Source organism: Delphinus delphis, chromosome 1 (genome assembly GCF_949987515.2).
Source record: "Delphinus delphis chromosome 1, mDelDel1.2, whole genome shotgun sequence".
Lineage (NCBI taxonomy): Eukaryota > Metazoa > Chordata > Mammalia > Artiodactyla > Delphinidae > Delphinus > Delphinus delphis.
Window position 1 is genome coordinate 137547510 of NC_082683.1, and position 17586 is coordinate 137565095.

General features: G+C 43.0%; 1 protein-coding gene across 2 annotated transcripts in view; it reads left to right on the forward strand.

The window, feature by feature from the left end:
• Positions 1 to 9245, forward strand: part of NPL (N-acetylneuraminate pyruvate lyase) — a 38355-nt gene extending 29110 nt beyond the window's left edge. For both annotated transcript variants that reach the window (XM_060035130.1, XM_060035131.1), the window contains 3 exons: positions 889 to 973; positions 4745 to 4784; positions 7747 to 9245. In XM_060035130.1, the coding sequence (XP_059891113.1) occupies positions 889 to 973; positions 4745 to 4784; positions 7747 to 7931 (310 nt within the window). In that variant the 3' untranslated portion in view covers positions 7932 to 9245. The remainder of the gene's footprint in view (positions 1 to 888; positions 974 to 4744; positions 4785 to 7746) is intronic.
• Positions 9246 to 17586: the final 8341 nt, after the last annotated feature.

Here is a 17586-nt window from a genome sequence, read left to right on the forward strand (position 1 = left end):
ACCTCACCGGGCTCTGAGAGGATTAGACATGGTTTATGTCAGGCACCCGGAATACAACAGTCAATAAATGGTCCTTGTATTATTATTATCTGTATTAATATTATTACTAGAAACTAGTCTCTGGGTAACATATAACTTGGCAAAGAATTTAGGTAATCTGCTAGTATTTGCCCCTTTTACTGTGGTGCTGCATTCACCCAGTTCCTCAGCATAGGGTTTTTGGGACCCACCTCAGGTACTACTTTTTTTTTTTTTTAATTTTTATTTATTTATTTATTTATTTTTGGCTGTGTTGGGTCTTCGTTGCTGTGTGAGGGCTTTCTCTAGTTGCGGCGAGCGGGCCTCTCACTATCGTGGCCTCTCTTGTCGCGGAGCACAAGCTCCAGACGCGCACGCTCAGCAGTTGTGGCTCACGGGTCTAGCTGCTCCGCGGCATGTGGGATCTTCCCAGACCAGGGCTCGAACCCGTGTCCCCTGCATTGGCAGGCAGACTCTCAACCACTGCGCCACCAGGGAAGCCCTCAGATACTACATTTTATCCACAGTTCTTACCTAGCGTTGCACCTCTGTGTGCGCCCTGGGCCAGGTGTTGCCCTCAATCACTCCTTGCCAAATACACCTCTGTCTTTCACTTTTTTTCTAACTTTACCCTTTTCCTATTCTTCTCCCTTTTCTTTATTCCTTTTGGTGTTCTCTGCGTCCTCTGCACTGCTTAGTGTTGCTGGAAAACTCAGAACTAAAGATACCTGATCCTTTAATAGATTAGGGCCTAAAAATAGACTTCTGGAAGGCTTGGTAGATTTTTCCCTTTTGAGCATTAGAGGGGTTTGAGGAGCTGGACCTTCTCGCTAAGTTACTGATCCTGAAGATGTGCTGTTTTCTTTCCAGTACCTATAACTACCTGGGAAAAAAGACAAACCAGATGTTGGAGGCTTTTGAACGGAAGGACTTCTCCTCGGCCCTGAACCATCAGGTAAGCTTTCTTTTCCCTTCATATAAATCATAGCCTTTTTTCTTTCCCACTTGAGAATTCTTATTTTCTCTCATCAGCATTCCTACCACACCTGCCCTCCTTAAGACTGCCTAGCTGCTTCTTTCTGTATTTTCCTTCTTTTTCTTACTTTTTCTTGTTTAAAACCAAACCTGTGCCCATTATCCATGTTTCCTGCATGTCTCATCAGGACAGGCCCCACACAGGAATGACTCCTTTCTGTTCCTCCTAGAAATGATCTTATTTTTAGTCTACATTCAAAGTATTTTTATGACTGTGAAATAATGGTGATAGATTTTTGGGGAAATGACCACATGCCATCCCCTTGAGAACTTCACACCTGAGTCACCAGAGTATATAAGGAAGCTATGAGGCTGGTGATCTACAAAGGGGAGACTTAATCCAAAGTCAGAGCAGGTCAGTCCTCTTTGCCCTGGAAATGTGCTGAGAACTGAAAACATTCACCAGGCAGGAAACAAGAGCTGAATAGATGATCCAAAAGGAGACACTGGCTTTGAAACAGGAGGAGAAAAGCAGCAGGATCTGAAGTGTTCCAGGGAAGACCCCTGGGGGAAATGGTGGCTGCTGTTAATGTTACAGGGAGGACAGCCTAGCTGTCCAGAGAAGGAAGAGCCTCACCGAAGGGTAGAACCAGCCCCACAGCTGGTAGTGTGTATACGTTAGGTAAACAGAATAAGGTGGAAAGAAATAGGGTAGGCACTACAGAGAAACTTCTGGAGGCCGAGAGGCCCAGGAACTTTCAGGATCATAAAAGTGACTGAGAGGAGTGTCCCAAGAAAATGAGTGAGAATGAAAGGCATAAGCAAGATCAGAGCAGGTGGTCAGTCCCAGTAAGTTTAGATAAGGGATCTTTTGAACAGGACAGGCCACCATCAGTGCAATCAGAAATTACAGAGCAGAAGTCGCAAAGCATCCTGGAGGTTTGAGGGCGTGACCTGAGCTCCAACCAAGAAGAGAACAGGAGGAAGCAGTTGCCAGCAGTGATTAAATACATCCCTACCCTTTAACCCTGCACACTGAGCAAGCCTAAATCTACTTCCTACTTAACTTTAAGTTTAAATAGCTTATTAATATTCACCTTTATTCAGCCCCAGACCAGGTGAAGCTGAAAGCAGGAACAGCATAAGGACTTAGGAAGCTATGTCAACTAGATTAAACATTGGCAAGACTTTGGCTTAAATTAAGATATGAAGTCTGAATTGTGTGGACTCTGCCATCTCTTTTCTTTTTTCTTAATTAGTTTATTTATTTATCTTTGGCTGCCTTGGGTTTTCGTTGCTGTGCGCGGGCTTTCTCTAGTTGTGACAAGCGGGGGCTACTCTTTGTTGCAGTGCGCGGGCTTCTCATCATGGGGGCTTCTCTTGTTGCAGAGCACGGGCTGTAGGCACGCGGGCTTCAGTAGCTGTGCCATACGGGTTCAGTAGTTGTGGCTTGCGGGCTCTAGAGCGCAGGCTCGGTAGTTGTGGTGCACGGACTTCGTTGCTCTGCGGCACGTGGGATCTTCCCGGACCAGGGCTTGAGTCCGTGTCCCCTGCATTGGCAGGTGGATTATTAACCACTGCGCCACCAGGGAAGTCCCTGCCATCTCTTTTCATATACGATTTTCTTTTTCCTAAATTTCCCAGAAAAAATTATTTCTGAAAATTTCAACCTGTTCTGAGCTGAATGATGTGAAAATCATAGGATGGCGTAAACTGTGAAACAGCTCTGATACGGAACCTTTCCACTTAGTGGTTTCTTTTATTGGTTGATTCAATTTCCATCTCTTTTTCTTTTTTTTCTTTTAGTCCTACTCAAATAAATCATCTCACCCAAAACAGTATTGGTAAGCAGTTTAGTTTACCACATTCTGTTTTTTCTTACAGAAAGCAAGTGTGAGCAGGTCTCATTTACTCACTTATTAATATACCATGGGCTGAACTGAATATATAATTTCAATAAAACTGGTCTCTGCCCTAAAGGAGTTTGCAGTCAAGTGAAGAAACAGAAAAATAAAAAGTTAGGGCTAAACTTACTCATTCTCATGGACTTTATTTTTGGCTGTGTTGGTCTTCGTTGTGGCGGCGAGCGGGAGCTACTCTTCATTGTAGTGCGCGGTCTTCTCACTGCAGTGGCTTCTCTTGTTGCAGAGCACGGGCTCTAGGCGCGGGGGCTTCAGTAGTTGTGGCACACGGGCTCAGTAGTTGTGGTGCACGGGCTTAGTTGCTCCACGGCATGTGGGATCTTCCCGGACCAGGGCTCGAACCCGTGTCCCCTTCATTGACAGGCAGATTCTTAACCACTGTGCCACCAGGGAAGTCCATCATTCTCATGGCCTTAAATGCCATGTTATATTTACAAAGTGAGATGACACATGTACAGAGATATTCCTTACAGCATTGTTTATACTAGCAAAAGATAGAAACAGCCCAAATATCCACTCATAAGGAAATGGTTAAATACATTATGTTCGAGTTATTTAATGGAATTATATACAGCCCTTTAGAAGGAGGAGATACTTTTATATGCACACATCTGGAGAGATCTCCATGATACATTAAGTGTAAAAAAAGCAACAAAGTAGAGACTTCTGAATGTAATGTGCCATACTTTGTGTGTTAGGGAAGAAAAGAACATGTGCATTTCTGTTTGTAAGGCTTGATACCAAAATTTTATTCTGCATTGACTTTTTTATTACTAGTATACAATTGATTAAAACAGCATAAAAGTAAAATGTTATTGAAAATGCATCTCTTGATGAGATGAATGGGAATCTTTTTTTTTAAGAATTGCTTCATGAATTTGTGGATGAATATTCTTTAATGCTAGGATGAGTTAAAGTTCAGCATCAATACTATTTCTGTTTTTTGCTTTTATAGAAATAAGTGCTGTGATACCCTGTTTATATATATTAGTAGATAAGAATGGAAGAAACTTTGGTATAGCAATGTCACTCAGTTCTTCGAGCAGTTTTTGAGTCATATGCTTGATCATTTAATGATTTTCAACTGACAACCTGAATCACAACATTAAAAGCAAAGTTGAAAGGAAAAAATTGAAAACCCTATGATTCTTTAGAGGACTTGTTATCCATTAATTAAAGGACTCACTCTGTCAGCTCTCTTTGTGGATGCCAATGCCAACATTTTGATTTGCTCCTTTATTTGGTTCCCAGAGGTGTCCCAAGGCAGTGATATAAGAGGTATGTCTTTATTTTTTCAAATGTAGGAGAAGGACTGTGAAAAGGGAAATATAAAAGGACAAGCTACACCTCCATTATGTGCAACTTCTTATTCTGATCAATTTTAGAAATAGCACTTACGGAAGTTGAGGGTCTAGAAATGGCCATAAATCTTAGCCTTGACCAAGTGCCCCTGAGGTATCTTGGAAAGTACCCTAGAGGTTAGAGTACCCCAGTTTGGAAACTGCACCAGCTGATAAGTTTACCTCTGTAACCTAGGTGGGTAATGGTTGCCTTCCCCATCCTAACTCTCTATTGTACAATTCCTTCATTGGAGCTTCTTTTCTTCATGGGCTCATTTCATAAAAGCTTATATATATGAAAAGATCCTACCTTATCCTGGGTAGATCTCAGTCATCCTCACTTGGCTGTTCTTCTCCACTCCAACAGACCCTCAGAAGACTAAGGTGTGTGGACTTTTTAGTTTGGGGTTTCTGCAGTTTGACCTCTAAATTCTTTAAATTATCACAGTTTAGTAATTACTGACTATAGATTTGTTTGTTCCTTTCCAGTTTTGTATTCAGAGATTTATCAACTTTGTGGTCAAACTAGGTAAGTTTCCCGCTTTGTCTCCTACTGGAGAGTGTAAAGGAAATAGACTTTCTCTGAGCGTTTCAGAGAAGGTGATGAGGGACTTTCATCACTTTCTCTGAGGGTTCAACAAGAACACCTTTTAATCAGCTACAAGCAAAGTTTTATTCCTAATACTAACTTTCAGGGCCAATCCTATAAAATGGTGAAGTAAACCTAGTTGGAAGGTCTTGGCAACCTTCTACAAATCTCTCTCCTCCATCTTAGCACTTTGTTCACCTCCCCACTCTGCTCACACACCATTTTTTTAACCCCTTCTCTCCTACACCATCAACACTCCCTCCCTTTACTTGCCTCTGCTCATTAAAATTCTACTACCACACTATAACTGATGTAAGCCTAAGTGTTTAGAGGAAGGCAGTTTGAATACAGATCTTACTAAACTGTGAATGACTGACAGCTCTCCCAAGAGTATCTGCAATTTTAAAAGAGTTTATTAACACAAGTAAGCTTAAATGGATGGAGGTTTGAATAATATGACAATGTAAAGTTTGAGGGAAATACAGTGAATTTGAGTAGAGAAACCTCTCCACAGTCTCCTAAGTCTTATCCCATAACAAATGATAAATGCCACTATTCACTCCACTTCCGCAAGAGACTGGCCCTTCCTGAGGACCTGGGTCAAGTCCAGGAAAAGTTTTAGGTTTATTCTTGGCAGACCTCCTACCTTCCTTTCAGAGCCTTTCTGCCTCTTCCTGGCAACCCCTCCCAAGCCCTAAGCACCTATTATGTACTGTGCCCCTCATTCTCACAGGGTTTTCAGCCAACTCTTTATCCTTCAAAGACAATGCTTCCCATTTGCTTTTCCACTTTGATGATTTTTGTCCTATTTGTGTACCACCAGTACTATTATTACCTAATATCATTCCCTTTTCCTAAGCAATACTTCTCACAAAACCGTGGGTTTAGCATATGTTCCTAAAATGCATTAAAGTAGATTTTGAACTACTACTAGTTCTATAGTTTTTTAAAGAACTAAAAGTTTACCTGTACATGTAAGATCACTTTGCATACCAGCAGTGATTCTGCAGTAGTTTTGTAAAGTATAGCTGTAAGGTATTAGCTGAAAGGATTTACTCTTTTGCCAGATTTTTGGCATTTTAAAAGAGGCCTTTTGAAGACAGTTTTTATGATCTAAAAGAACATATCTTTAAAGAGCTCGTTTCAGACTTCCTTGGGGGTTGGAATTTTCATGGTTTAGTCAAAGAAAGACTTTTTTTTTTTCTTTCAGGTTTTTTGAGATAAAACTGACATGCAGCACTGTATAACCCTGTTTCTGTTTTATTATGTTTGTTCATTTTTTGTTTTTTAGATTCCACATATAAGTGAAATCATACAGTATTTGTCTTTTTCTGTCTGACTTATTTCACTTAGCATAATACCCTCTAGGTCTATCTGTGTTGTCACAAACAGCAAGATTTCATTTTTTTATGGCTGAGTAATATTCCATTGTATATAAGAGAGACTTAATCTTAATAAACATGATAAAGCCTTATCATGAAGGTAGCTCTCAGTCTTGCACCATTCATAATAAGCCTAGGAGGGCCATTTTGCATTTAGCAAAGTATATTCTATATATTTTGCCAAGCTAGTATTTTTCTTCCCAATGCTCAATTGTTACTGTAACCAAATTACCTTAGTAAAAGAAAGTTACTTCTCATACCTTTGATCCAAGAGCAATAGCCAGTTAAGAAAACAAATATCTTCCTGTGCTGTATTCTGGATTACTTCCTTAGATCTACCTTCAAAATCACTAATTCTATCTTTAGCTATGTTTTCTACTGTTTAGTTTTACTGATTATATATTTTTAATTTCCAGCATTTCTTTTTGGCTTTTTCTCCCAGATCTTCCTGTTCTTTATTTATATGCCCTTCTCTTAGCCTATGGCTTCTATTCTTACGTTTATCTCTGTGAAGCCTCTTTCAGAATTTTGTATCATCTTTTCTCAGGATGTAAAATTTGTCAGTTGTGCATTTGCTGTCTCTCATGCAGCTTCTTTTTCCTTGTGTGCTTTGTAATTTTTAACTCTGATTTCATCTTCAGAGACAGCTGTTTTCTGGAGAATCCATCGTACTCTAGGTTGTGAGTTGTCCCATCAAATGATTTTACATTTGCCTCTGCTAGGACACTATAGTTTCATCAGTTCTAACCAGTCTTTAGGTATATTTCTTAGTATGGTTCCTGTACCAAGCACAGAATGCAAATACGGATCCAGCATTCATCTATGGCACAGGCTTGGGATTTCATTTATATGATTTTTTTCCTTCCACACCCTGGCAGAAGTCATGCTTCCTTGCCTCTCAGACCAGTGGGCCAGTTTTTTTTTCTATTTCTTTTCATAGAAGGTTGGCTACCAGTTTTATATGGGGAGTTTAATTCCAGCTCTTTGCTGTGTACAGACTCAAGGCTTCATCTTGCATTCCTGCCCTAGTCTAAAACAGCAGCATTGAGTCATAAACTACCTTAAATAGTGCATTTCTCAGGTACTTCTTAGATTTGTTTGAACTAAATTGTGACCTAGTGACCAAGTCCTACATCATTCAATACACAACAGTGTATCCCTGAATCAGATTATCCTCATGGACCACTGGCTTCAGCAACTCCTTACTACTCTGACCTCTTTATTCCTGATACTTCTCGTTCCTCCTTCTTGCTTCTGAGGTTGACTCTGAGTCTCACTTTGTTTTGTTTTACAGTTTGTCAATTTGTTCAAAAGTTTCCAGCATTTCTATATGTTTAAAGCAGGAATAGGGATTTCCTACATCTGCTCAGTCTGCCATATTGACAAGAAATGTTCCCATCGTTTAGTTCCACTTTATCCTGTTATAGTAATCACTGTAAGAATATGATCTCTTCTTTCGAGTGTTTGTGGCAAAGTGGACAGTGCCAGCCATGTTTCCTCATTTATATTTTCCTGTCTAGGTTTTGGAGTGTCGCAGACCAAAGCCATCATGACTCTTGTCTCTGGGATTCCAATGGGCCCACCCCGGCTTCCACTACAGAAAGCCTCTAGGGAGTTTACTGATAATGCAGAAGCTAAACTGAAAAGCCTAGATTTCCTTTCTTTCACTGATTTAAAGGATGGAAACTTGGAAGCTTGTAGCTAGTGCCTCTCTATCATATCAGGGTGTGTACGTTGAGATATAATCCACTTTGAATACTGCATTCATTTCTCAAAAACTTTTTAGATGAGTTTGAACTAAACTTTCCTAGCAAATGAAATCTTGCATCAATCAACAAGTATTTAAATACCTACTATGATCTTTTAAAAGCTTTAATTTATGAAGGGGCAAAAACTGTAAAAGGAGTTATGAGCCCTAAGTCATTCAATATGTCACAGAATTTTGGTGGAGAAGTTTTTGCATAAATGGATAATATGGAATCAAGAGGAAAATTGTAATTGATTAATTCCATCTGCCTTTGGGAGCTCCCATTATCTTGATTTCTGGTTGTTAATCCTATTTTAAAGTTTTCTAATTTTAAACCACCATAATGTACTTTCATTTTAATAAATATTCATTTGGAATCTAGGACAACTCTGAGCTATTGCATTTAGGCAGACATGCTAACTTTAATGCCAGATTACAGGGAGACTCAACTATGCACAACTGTTAACAAACCAGTTCACTTGGCTGCTCAGTCTAACTCTAGAATATCTGCTTTCGGATTAATTGCGATGTCGCAGTTTTCCCCCAAAACATTGGGTTAGGTGAAGACTTGCTTCAGTTACTATAACTAAAGGGCCATTAGGGTGGTTTTCACATAACAAAGGAAAGGCCTTCCCCAAAGATGAATTCAAGTCTCTAATTGTTGCTATAGAGAACTTCTCAAAGTTTCAAAGAGCTCTCTGCTCTGGGCACCACAAACTTCCCTTTCCTCACTGAGAAGAAAGTGTCCCTCAACAGTGCCCTGAATTATTGGAAATGAAAGCCAGCATCCCTTCTGCCGTGAGCCCAGGGGCTACTTACTGTTATTTCCCAGTCACATTTTCACACAGTCACTTTTCAGTGATAAGAGATTCAGGGAGGACCTAAAGATTTAACTTTAACTTTCTCTACACACCTTCTTTACTTTTTTCTTTTTCTGGACTATATAACTGGCTGCTCAGTCTCCTCTCTAACAAACCCTGGTACATGCCTTCCAGTAACAAAGTGTACTGATGGTCAATCCTTAGTGATTTTAAACTGGACTATCCAGTCTAATAACTACCTAAGATTTTATTTTGTTTCTTATCTAATTAGTCTGCTCATTGGCAGAGGAAAAGTATTTGAAATTCATATCAGTTTACTCTATTTTTTAATTTTTAAAAATTAAAAGAGTGTTTGCAAAATGAGAATTTGAAATGATCAGTGGATTTAATTATCTTTGCTACCCTTCTCTTTATATCTCCTCACTCCTTTTTTGCCCAGGAATAAAACACACTGTTTTCTCATATTTCTCTCACCTTTAGGAGTAAGGTGTCTGAATTAGAAATTGAACCACGGTGGCTTATGTGAGCTTATATTCTACCTCACTGAAACTTTTCTCTATAGCCGTTAATTTCCTGAAAGAAGAACAGTGAGGTTTTTGTTAGTCTTTGGTTCTGAGGATGTCATATCCCTACTTAATGATACTAAAGCCAAATTAATTTTTCAGTGAAGATAAATATTGGATATCCACTAAGCAATGACCTCTGCTTTTCTTTTTTTGCTCTTCTGAAATTAGTGCTTAGAGGGCTTTTAACATGATTAATGAGATCTTGTGAACACAAAGTTAGTTAAACAAAATGACCAAGGGCTGAGTTTAGCTCTATGTATTTTAACATCCAACTCCGTAGAAACAAGGGACTTCTCTGGTGGCACAGCGTTTGGGACTCCATGCTCCCAGTGCGGGGGGCCTGGGTTCGATCCCTGGTCTGGGAACTGGATCCCACATGCATGCCGCAACTAAGGAGCCTGTGAGCCGCAAATAAGGAGCTGGCCTGCTGCAACTAAGACCCAGTGCAACCAATCAGGGAAGCACAAAAGAGAAAACCATTCTACAATTTAATACATACAGTGTCGTTAGTGGTTTTTTACAGTTTGCTTTTGAGGATAATCTACTGAATTTTTCTGCCAGTGACATTTCAGAGTGAAGTTGTCTTCAGGAGTAGACTTCCACAGAGAATCAAGAGTATAACAGTCCAATATATTTTACAGGTGATACCTGACAGTTTATGAGTAGCTGCAGATCACTTTTTTCTCCATTTTTTCCCCAAAGTCTTGGATGATGAACAGGAATCATGACTTTCACCACCACTATAGTGCTCATATAAAGTTTTAGCAGCTTTCAAAATGGAGTTAGGAGAATTCAGGCCAACAAGTTGGCCCAGAACGTATTTCTTTAGTGGTTCCCTTAGCCATCTGGTTACCTGGATGAGTTTGAACATATGGATGTGCCAGAAGCTCAGGAGTGGATACCCTCTGTTTAGGGTCCCTTAGTAAACAACACTTTAACACATCTTGAAGAAGGTATAAATGGAAAATAGGGAAAGGTGTTTAGCAACGTCACTGGGAAGCCTGTGCAGAGTGCACCTAAATGCAAGTCACATCACACTAATTTGTTTGTGTTGGCCTTCTAGAGGAAGGAAAACCATTAGAAAACTTCCAGGTTTTTTTTTTTAAAAAAAGAAACAAATGAATGTTATACAGCAGTGGGTTGCTAATAATGCCTTTAAACAAAGGTAAAATTTTGGAATATTATGAATTTATTGTTATCTTTGAATTTAGCATTTAATGTCAAAACTACAGTAATGATGTGAAATATCTTATTTATCACAGTACTGAAAGCTGATTTTTAGCATCTTTTCCAAAGTGGAAATCTGAGATTAGTTCATTGGAGATGGTTGGAAGGTCGAAGTGATTTCAGGGACTGGTTTTGTTACTGAGTCCAACAGCACCTCTTAGCCAGTGTTATCCATAAGATTTCAGTCCAAGGAGTAGTAGAGAGTTGGGTTCAATATAGTATGAAATGGAAAACAGTATAACATGGTTTTGTGGGAGGCAGGGTTGGCCTTATGCTTCTATGTCTGACCTCAGGCTGTGTGGGTTCAAGTCCCAGCTCCACCACTTACTATCTGTGTGACTACAGCGTTATGTTTTTAAATATAAATTTATTTATTTTATTATTTTATTTCATTTACTTTGGGCTGAGTTGGGTCTTTGTTGCTGCTCGGGAGCTTTCTCTAGTTGTGTCGAGTGGGGGCTACTCTTCATTGTGGTGCACGGGCTTCTCATTGCCTTGGCTTCTCTTGTTGTGGAGCATGGGCTGTAGGCACGCAGGCTCAGTAGTTGTGGCACACGGGCTCAGTAGTCGTGGCTCACAGGCTTAGTTGCTCCGCAGCATGTGGGATCTTCCTGGACCAGGGCACGAACCCGTGTTCCCTGCACTGGCAGGTGGATTCTTAACCACTGCGCCACCAGGGAAGTCCCTACAACATGTTATTTAACTTCTCAGCCGTTCATTTATCTCATTGATAGCATGAGAATTATAATATCTATCTTCTGGGGTTATTATGAGGATTACACATATGAAGAAGGTCTCAGAATAGTGTCTGGCACATCTTAGGCGCAGTGAAGTGTTAGTTATTGTTAGTTTTTATAGCTATCCAAGGCATTCAGTGTATGTTCTTTATACAACAGAGAGAAGCATTACATTGCTGCTAAACCTTTTAACTCAATAGGTGCCAAAATAAAGTCGAAAATGATATGAAACCCGAGAATTGAAATTTGCATTTATTATTACTGGAGTCCAGATCATAGTGCCACCCTCAGATTTTTTCGTAGGTTGGGAATTTCTGACTGTGCTTCTAACAGCAGAGGATGGGGAATGGAAAATATCTGTGGGTTCTTGAATGATCCATATATCACTATTTGGAACAAACAAAATGAGAGAATGACTTTTGCTAAGTGATTTCAGAGGAACAAGCAGGTCAAAGAGGCATAGATGAAAAAAGTCATCAACATTGCAAGATTTGAAGTATTTATGTGTGTATGGGATAGGAAGGTATGTGACATGACTTTTTGTTTTAAAAATGACACTCTTGAAGCAGTGTGATGAGTAGATTGGAAGATAGACTGGGAACAGGTAAACCGTTAGGTGGCCTATTGTGATAGGTAACCAATGGTGGAGCCACTAAGGAAGTGGCAGCAGGGATGGAGGGGAGGGAATGGAACAAAAAATATTTAGAAAGAATCAACAGAACCTAGATATGGAAAATACAGTTGGCCCTCTGTATGCGCGGGTTCCACATCCAAGGATTCAACCAACTACAGAAGGGAAATATTAAAAAAAAAAAAAAATTCCAAAAGGTTCCAAAAAGCAAAACTTGAATATGCCTCATACTGGTAACTATTTACGTAACATTTACATTGTAGGTATTATAAGAAATCTAGAGATGATTTAAAGTATACAGGAGGATATCCTATAGGTTATATGCAAACACTATGCCATTTTATTTAAGGAACTTGAGCATCTGTGTATTTTGGTATCTGCAAGGGTCCTGGGACCAATCCCCTGTGGATACTGAGGGACGATTGTGCTTGCATTTGTTTTTTATTTCATGTAACAAATCACCCCTAAACTTAGCAGCTTAAACCTGGAAACATTTATGAATTCACACAATTTCTGAGGGCTGGGAACGAGGAGCAGCTTAACTGGGTGGTTGTGGCACAGAGTTTGTCAGAAGGTTGCAGTCAAGCTATCGGCTAGAGCTTTACTCATCTCAAGGTTCAATTGGAGCTGGAGAACCTGCTTCTAGATTCACTTACCTGTAGTTGTGGGCAGGCCTCTGTTCCTTGCTGGCTCTTGGCCAGAGGCTTCAGTTTCTCACAACATTATGGCAGCTTTCTTCGCCCAGAAAGGGAGATCTGAGAGAGAGATCCACGAGAGAGAGAGAAATGGCACACAAGTGAGCCAGAGCTCAAAATAGAAGCCACAGTCTTTTAAAGCAATCTCAGAAGTAGCCTACCATCCCCTTCTGTATGCTATTAGTCAAAAAGGACAACCCTAGGACAATGTAGGATGGGACTACACAGGGAATGAATTCCAGGAGGAGAGGATCATTGTTGGCCATGTTGAAGGTTGCCTACCACAATAATAAAAGAAACAGAATTGACACCCAGGAATCAAAGCCTGTGGGACATCATGTAGAGAGGCCCACCAAGCGTTTATGTATATTGATCTGGAGTTCAAAAGGTTTGGATAGGAGATAGAGGTTTAGAGGGTATCAACATATAGATAGTAGTTGAAACCATGGGAAGAATAAGATTGTCCAGGCAGAGCATATATAGAGTGCTAAGAACAGAAACTGGGCATGATTGGCATTTGGTGTGCTTACAGAGGAAGTTGCATAGGAGTCTGAGATGGACTGATCGGAGACAAGAGAGCAGAGCTGTGCTCGGAGGAACTCCAAAGTCCTCAAATGTGAGGGGTGGTGATGCTCAGAGAAGATTTGCTTCAGGAGTCTTATCCTTAGAGGAGAATGCAAAGCTCAGAGGAAAATGGGCAGCTGGCAAATGTCACCAGCCCCAAAGGGTCTCCCAGCCACCGCTGAAGTCCTCTTTGAAGCGTGGAAAGCCCTGGAACCTCAGCAGTTGGGTACTATGTAGGTTCCATCCCCAACCACCTTGTTGCTCGGGACACAGACTCTAGGGCAGCTCAGAAGCAGCACAACTCACCATCGACTTCCCAAGCTGCAGGGCAGGAGGCTGGAGCTGGAAGACCAGCATCCACCCCACCCCTGGCTCAAGGGAAGGGAAGACTAAACCCAGGGCAGCTGAAGGACCTGCCCAGACCAAGGCCAGTGGTGAGCTGGTAAATGGTTAACAACTGGCTCTGGCAGAGGATGCGGGGGAAAGGGCCCAGACTTGTAGCATTTGCCTATTTCTATGGTTAGATACTCCCACCATGGGATGAGGATCAAGATGGCAGAGTAAGAGGATGTGGAGCTTACCTCCCCCTATAAATACATCTACGTGTGGAAAAAGTCTCACAGAAAACTAACCGGAAACTGGCAGAAGAACTGTGCAACTAAGGCTGCAAGAAAGATTCCCATGTAATCAGGTAGTGTTACCGAGTCCAAGCTCGCTCTTCGGGAGACGAGGTGCTGAGGCAAGGAATACGTAAAGTCAGCAGGCCAAGAAGATGGCCGACTAGTGTCTCAAAAAACCATCTTATCGGGGTCTGGATGCCAGTTTCTTTTATAGAACAGAGAGGGGGAGGAGTTGAGGAAGTAAAGTAAAAAGGCCACAAGTTTTGCAAATATCCCCTGGAATGGCCAGCCTCGGGGAGGGGATGTGTTAATTTCTTCTTTCTAGCAGCCATTCACTGGTGGACAGGGTCGGGATGTTTCCCTGAACAAAGGCACTTTGTTTTAACATTCAGGCAGAGGGGCAGGGTTCCCTGAGGCAGGCCATTGTATAGACAGTATCCTTTTAGTGAACAATTAGCAACAAAAAGCAAACGTTAAAGTAAAGAAGCAGGGCTTCCCGGGTGGCTCAGCCTGCTGATGCAGGGGACACGGTTCGTGCCTCAGTCCGGGAGGATCCCACATGCTGAGGAGCGGCTGGGCCCGTGAGCCATGGCCGCTGAGCCTGCGCGTCCGGAGCCTGTGCTCCGCAACGGGAGAGGCCACAACAGTGAGAGGCCCACGTACTGCAAAAAATAAAATAATAATAATAATAAATAAAGAAGCAGATCCAACATGGAGTCAGGGTTGGGTCTTCCCTGTTACAGTAGGATGGGAAGAAAGGCATCGGGTGGAGACCTGTGACTTTGGGAGGGGACTAAGGAAAAGGGATATCGCACAGGTGGACACTAGCCCTGAGGAGTGATCAGGTTGAGCCACACTGGGCATTCGAGTCCTGGGGTCCTACGCAGGATAAGCCCCTTTGGCTGCTTGGAGGACCACTGGGACAGATAAAAAGGCTGGAGGAGCCTAGACTCCACTTGTGAGGAGTGCGCAGGTGCTGGTTTGCCATCAGACACGGTGGAGAGAGGTCTGCCCTAGCGGCTGCCTCCTTGCTATGCTCCCCAGTCTGAGCTAAGAGAACACCCTGGCCCCACTTATTCCACACCACAGCTTGGCAATGGACCTAGGGCAGCCAGGACCTGGGAAAAGACTTGATCTAGGGATGCCTGGGTAACCCAGGGGCCTGGGGTGTGGTCCAGGAGGGGCAGCAATGGCCATTGTTGGCACTCACTCAAACAGCGCCACAGAAGCAGTCCAGACTTCTCCTGGCAGCCCAGCCACTTAAACCACTATGACCCTCAGTCCCAGCCTGGTGAATGCGCTGGCCCCAACCACTCCATACCGTAACTTTGCATTAGATGTGGGGTGGCCACAACTGGGGAAAAGACATGACTTTGGGCTGCTTCTGAGCAGAGCTGTAGACGCCTACAAAGGCAGCACATTGAACATCTGTAAGCACACGAGCCCCATTTACTTCACCACTCCCCTCCTTTGAGGCAAAGGCTTCAGTGCGGGGAGGAGTAAAAACATACACTTAAAGAGAACAAAGCCAGCCTGAGTCCGACCCTCAGGGCTCTGGCTCCAGCAGCTGGGAGCAGAGCCCACCCCTGACAGTGTGGTGACAGCCACTGAACAGAGAGGAAGTCCCACCTCACACCGTGCACAGGCTCTAGCTCCTCCAGCACCAGTCACACTCCCTATCAAGGTGATAGTGGCCAGCACACCCTGAGAAAAGATGTGGCTGGTGTCCGCATGAAATCCAGTCCTCACACCAGAGACACTGGGCAAACAGCCTACATAGGGATGCTCCCACATAAAAACACCTATTCAAGACCACAACAGTTACCTGTTTTCACCTAAATTCATAAAGACAGAGAAAGTTAAGTAAAATAAAAAGATGGAGGAACTACTCTCTGTAAGGCCAAGTGGCCCGAGGCAGGGGAACACAATCAGATTCACAGGTTGCATCAGACCGAATTCTCCGGACCACCCAGTTCCAGAAACTGCCCTGGAGACATTCCGGACCACCCAGTTCCAGAAACTGACCTAGGGACTTTGAACCCGGCCCAGCCTTCCCGCCTTTCGAGGGGCGGGACCAACGGTCCCCCAGGATACCCGAAAAGACCACCAAATAAGGAATACCCTGCGCCCTCCCAGATTCACCACAGCTCTTTCCCTTCTTCCCCTATAAAATCTTGCCCAACCCTCTCCCGGGTGCGACTTCTCTGGCCCCTTTCTCTCGGACCAGTGAACCTCGCCCTGGAGCGCTCCCTAATAAAGCTCACTTGAAGCTTTCCTCTGTTTCGCGGTGCCGTTTGTTAAGATCCGACCTTACACTCTCAATTGAAAGAGCAACAGAAAACCCCAGAAAAAATAATGAAACATATAATCAGTCTACCAGACAATGAATTCAAAAAGTTGGTAATAAAAATGCTGTGTTCATTATCTGCTACAAAACACTTGCAATTCACTTATGCTAGTTGGATTTCACTTATCATAAAAAAAAAAAAACCTGCTGCTTTAAGCACCCTGGAAGGGGACAAAGAAACAAAAGATTAACGTGTTTCCCCGAATGATTTTGTTCCTATTTGAAGAGAGCAAACACATGGAGAAAATAAAAGAATGAGTAATGCTCGAGAATGCTGTGTTATTCTGATCATGGGAGCAACAGAGTTTTAAACGGATTAATCACAGTAAGCTAGAAGAGTTGGGAAAAAACGTAGTGAAAGGTGAAATATGAGGATGATAGGTGTGATGGGGCCTGATAATTGATTAGCCTGGAGTCTGTGGAACAACCCCAGGTGAAATATTTTGTATTGTTGCCTCCGTGGGAAGCACTAGAGTTCAAAAACTTAAGTGACTACTACAATCGTTAAGAATCCAGTTTATTCCAAAGACTCTGAAGACAAGAGGCTATCCAATGTGAGCAAAAACAACCTTGCAGTTTTTGTCTATTCATTAAACTAGTTTTTACTGAGCACTGGATGTACCAAGCACTGCAGCGAGCTAGCCAGGCAGGGTTCCTGCCTTCACTGACCTTATGTCTTTCAGGAGACGTTCACGTTAGAGTATCTGACTTACTCCACCACCACCTACTGAACACCTATTGTGTGCCACATACACATGATAAGCTCCCTTCACATGCCATCCTGTTCAATTGCCTCAACAACCCTATAAAGTTAGCACCTGAGATTTCCAGTTCTGTCTTCGAAGGGCACCTCATCTATCACAGGTCCCTATGACAGAAGCTGCAAAACATTTTGCTGCATTAAAATGCTACAGGTCCCCAACTCGCAAAAAACTTTCAAAAGTAGGTATTGCACTACAGGAAGAAGCCGACGAGACTCTACCAGCAGCTTGATAGCTGCAGCCCCGCCCCTCCCTCTAGGCGCCCTTTGTCCCAGGCTCGCTTTCTGCGCATGCTTAGCGCACTGACCCCGCCCTCCTTGGCGCCGCGACCGGAGCCATTTCGCCGCCGCCGCTGCTGCCTCTGACTCCGTGAGTGTGGGTTTGCGTTCGCTGTGTGTCCGTCGCTAAGGCCGAAGCCACGGACGGTCCTAAGAGGCCTGTGCTCTCGGGTACCAGGAAGCGGACGCCGGTAAGGGAAAGACGTCCTTGTCACTCGTTGGGCCCCGCGGCTCTGCCGCCTGGCTTTGTTGCCAGGCGCGGGCGGCGGGGGCGGGGAGGGGGAGGGGAGCCGCCCCGCCGAGTTCCCGGATTGCGCGTTGCGTGCTGCTGGCCGCGCCGCGCTTGCGCTGTTCGGGGCCGCGAGG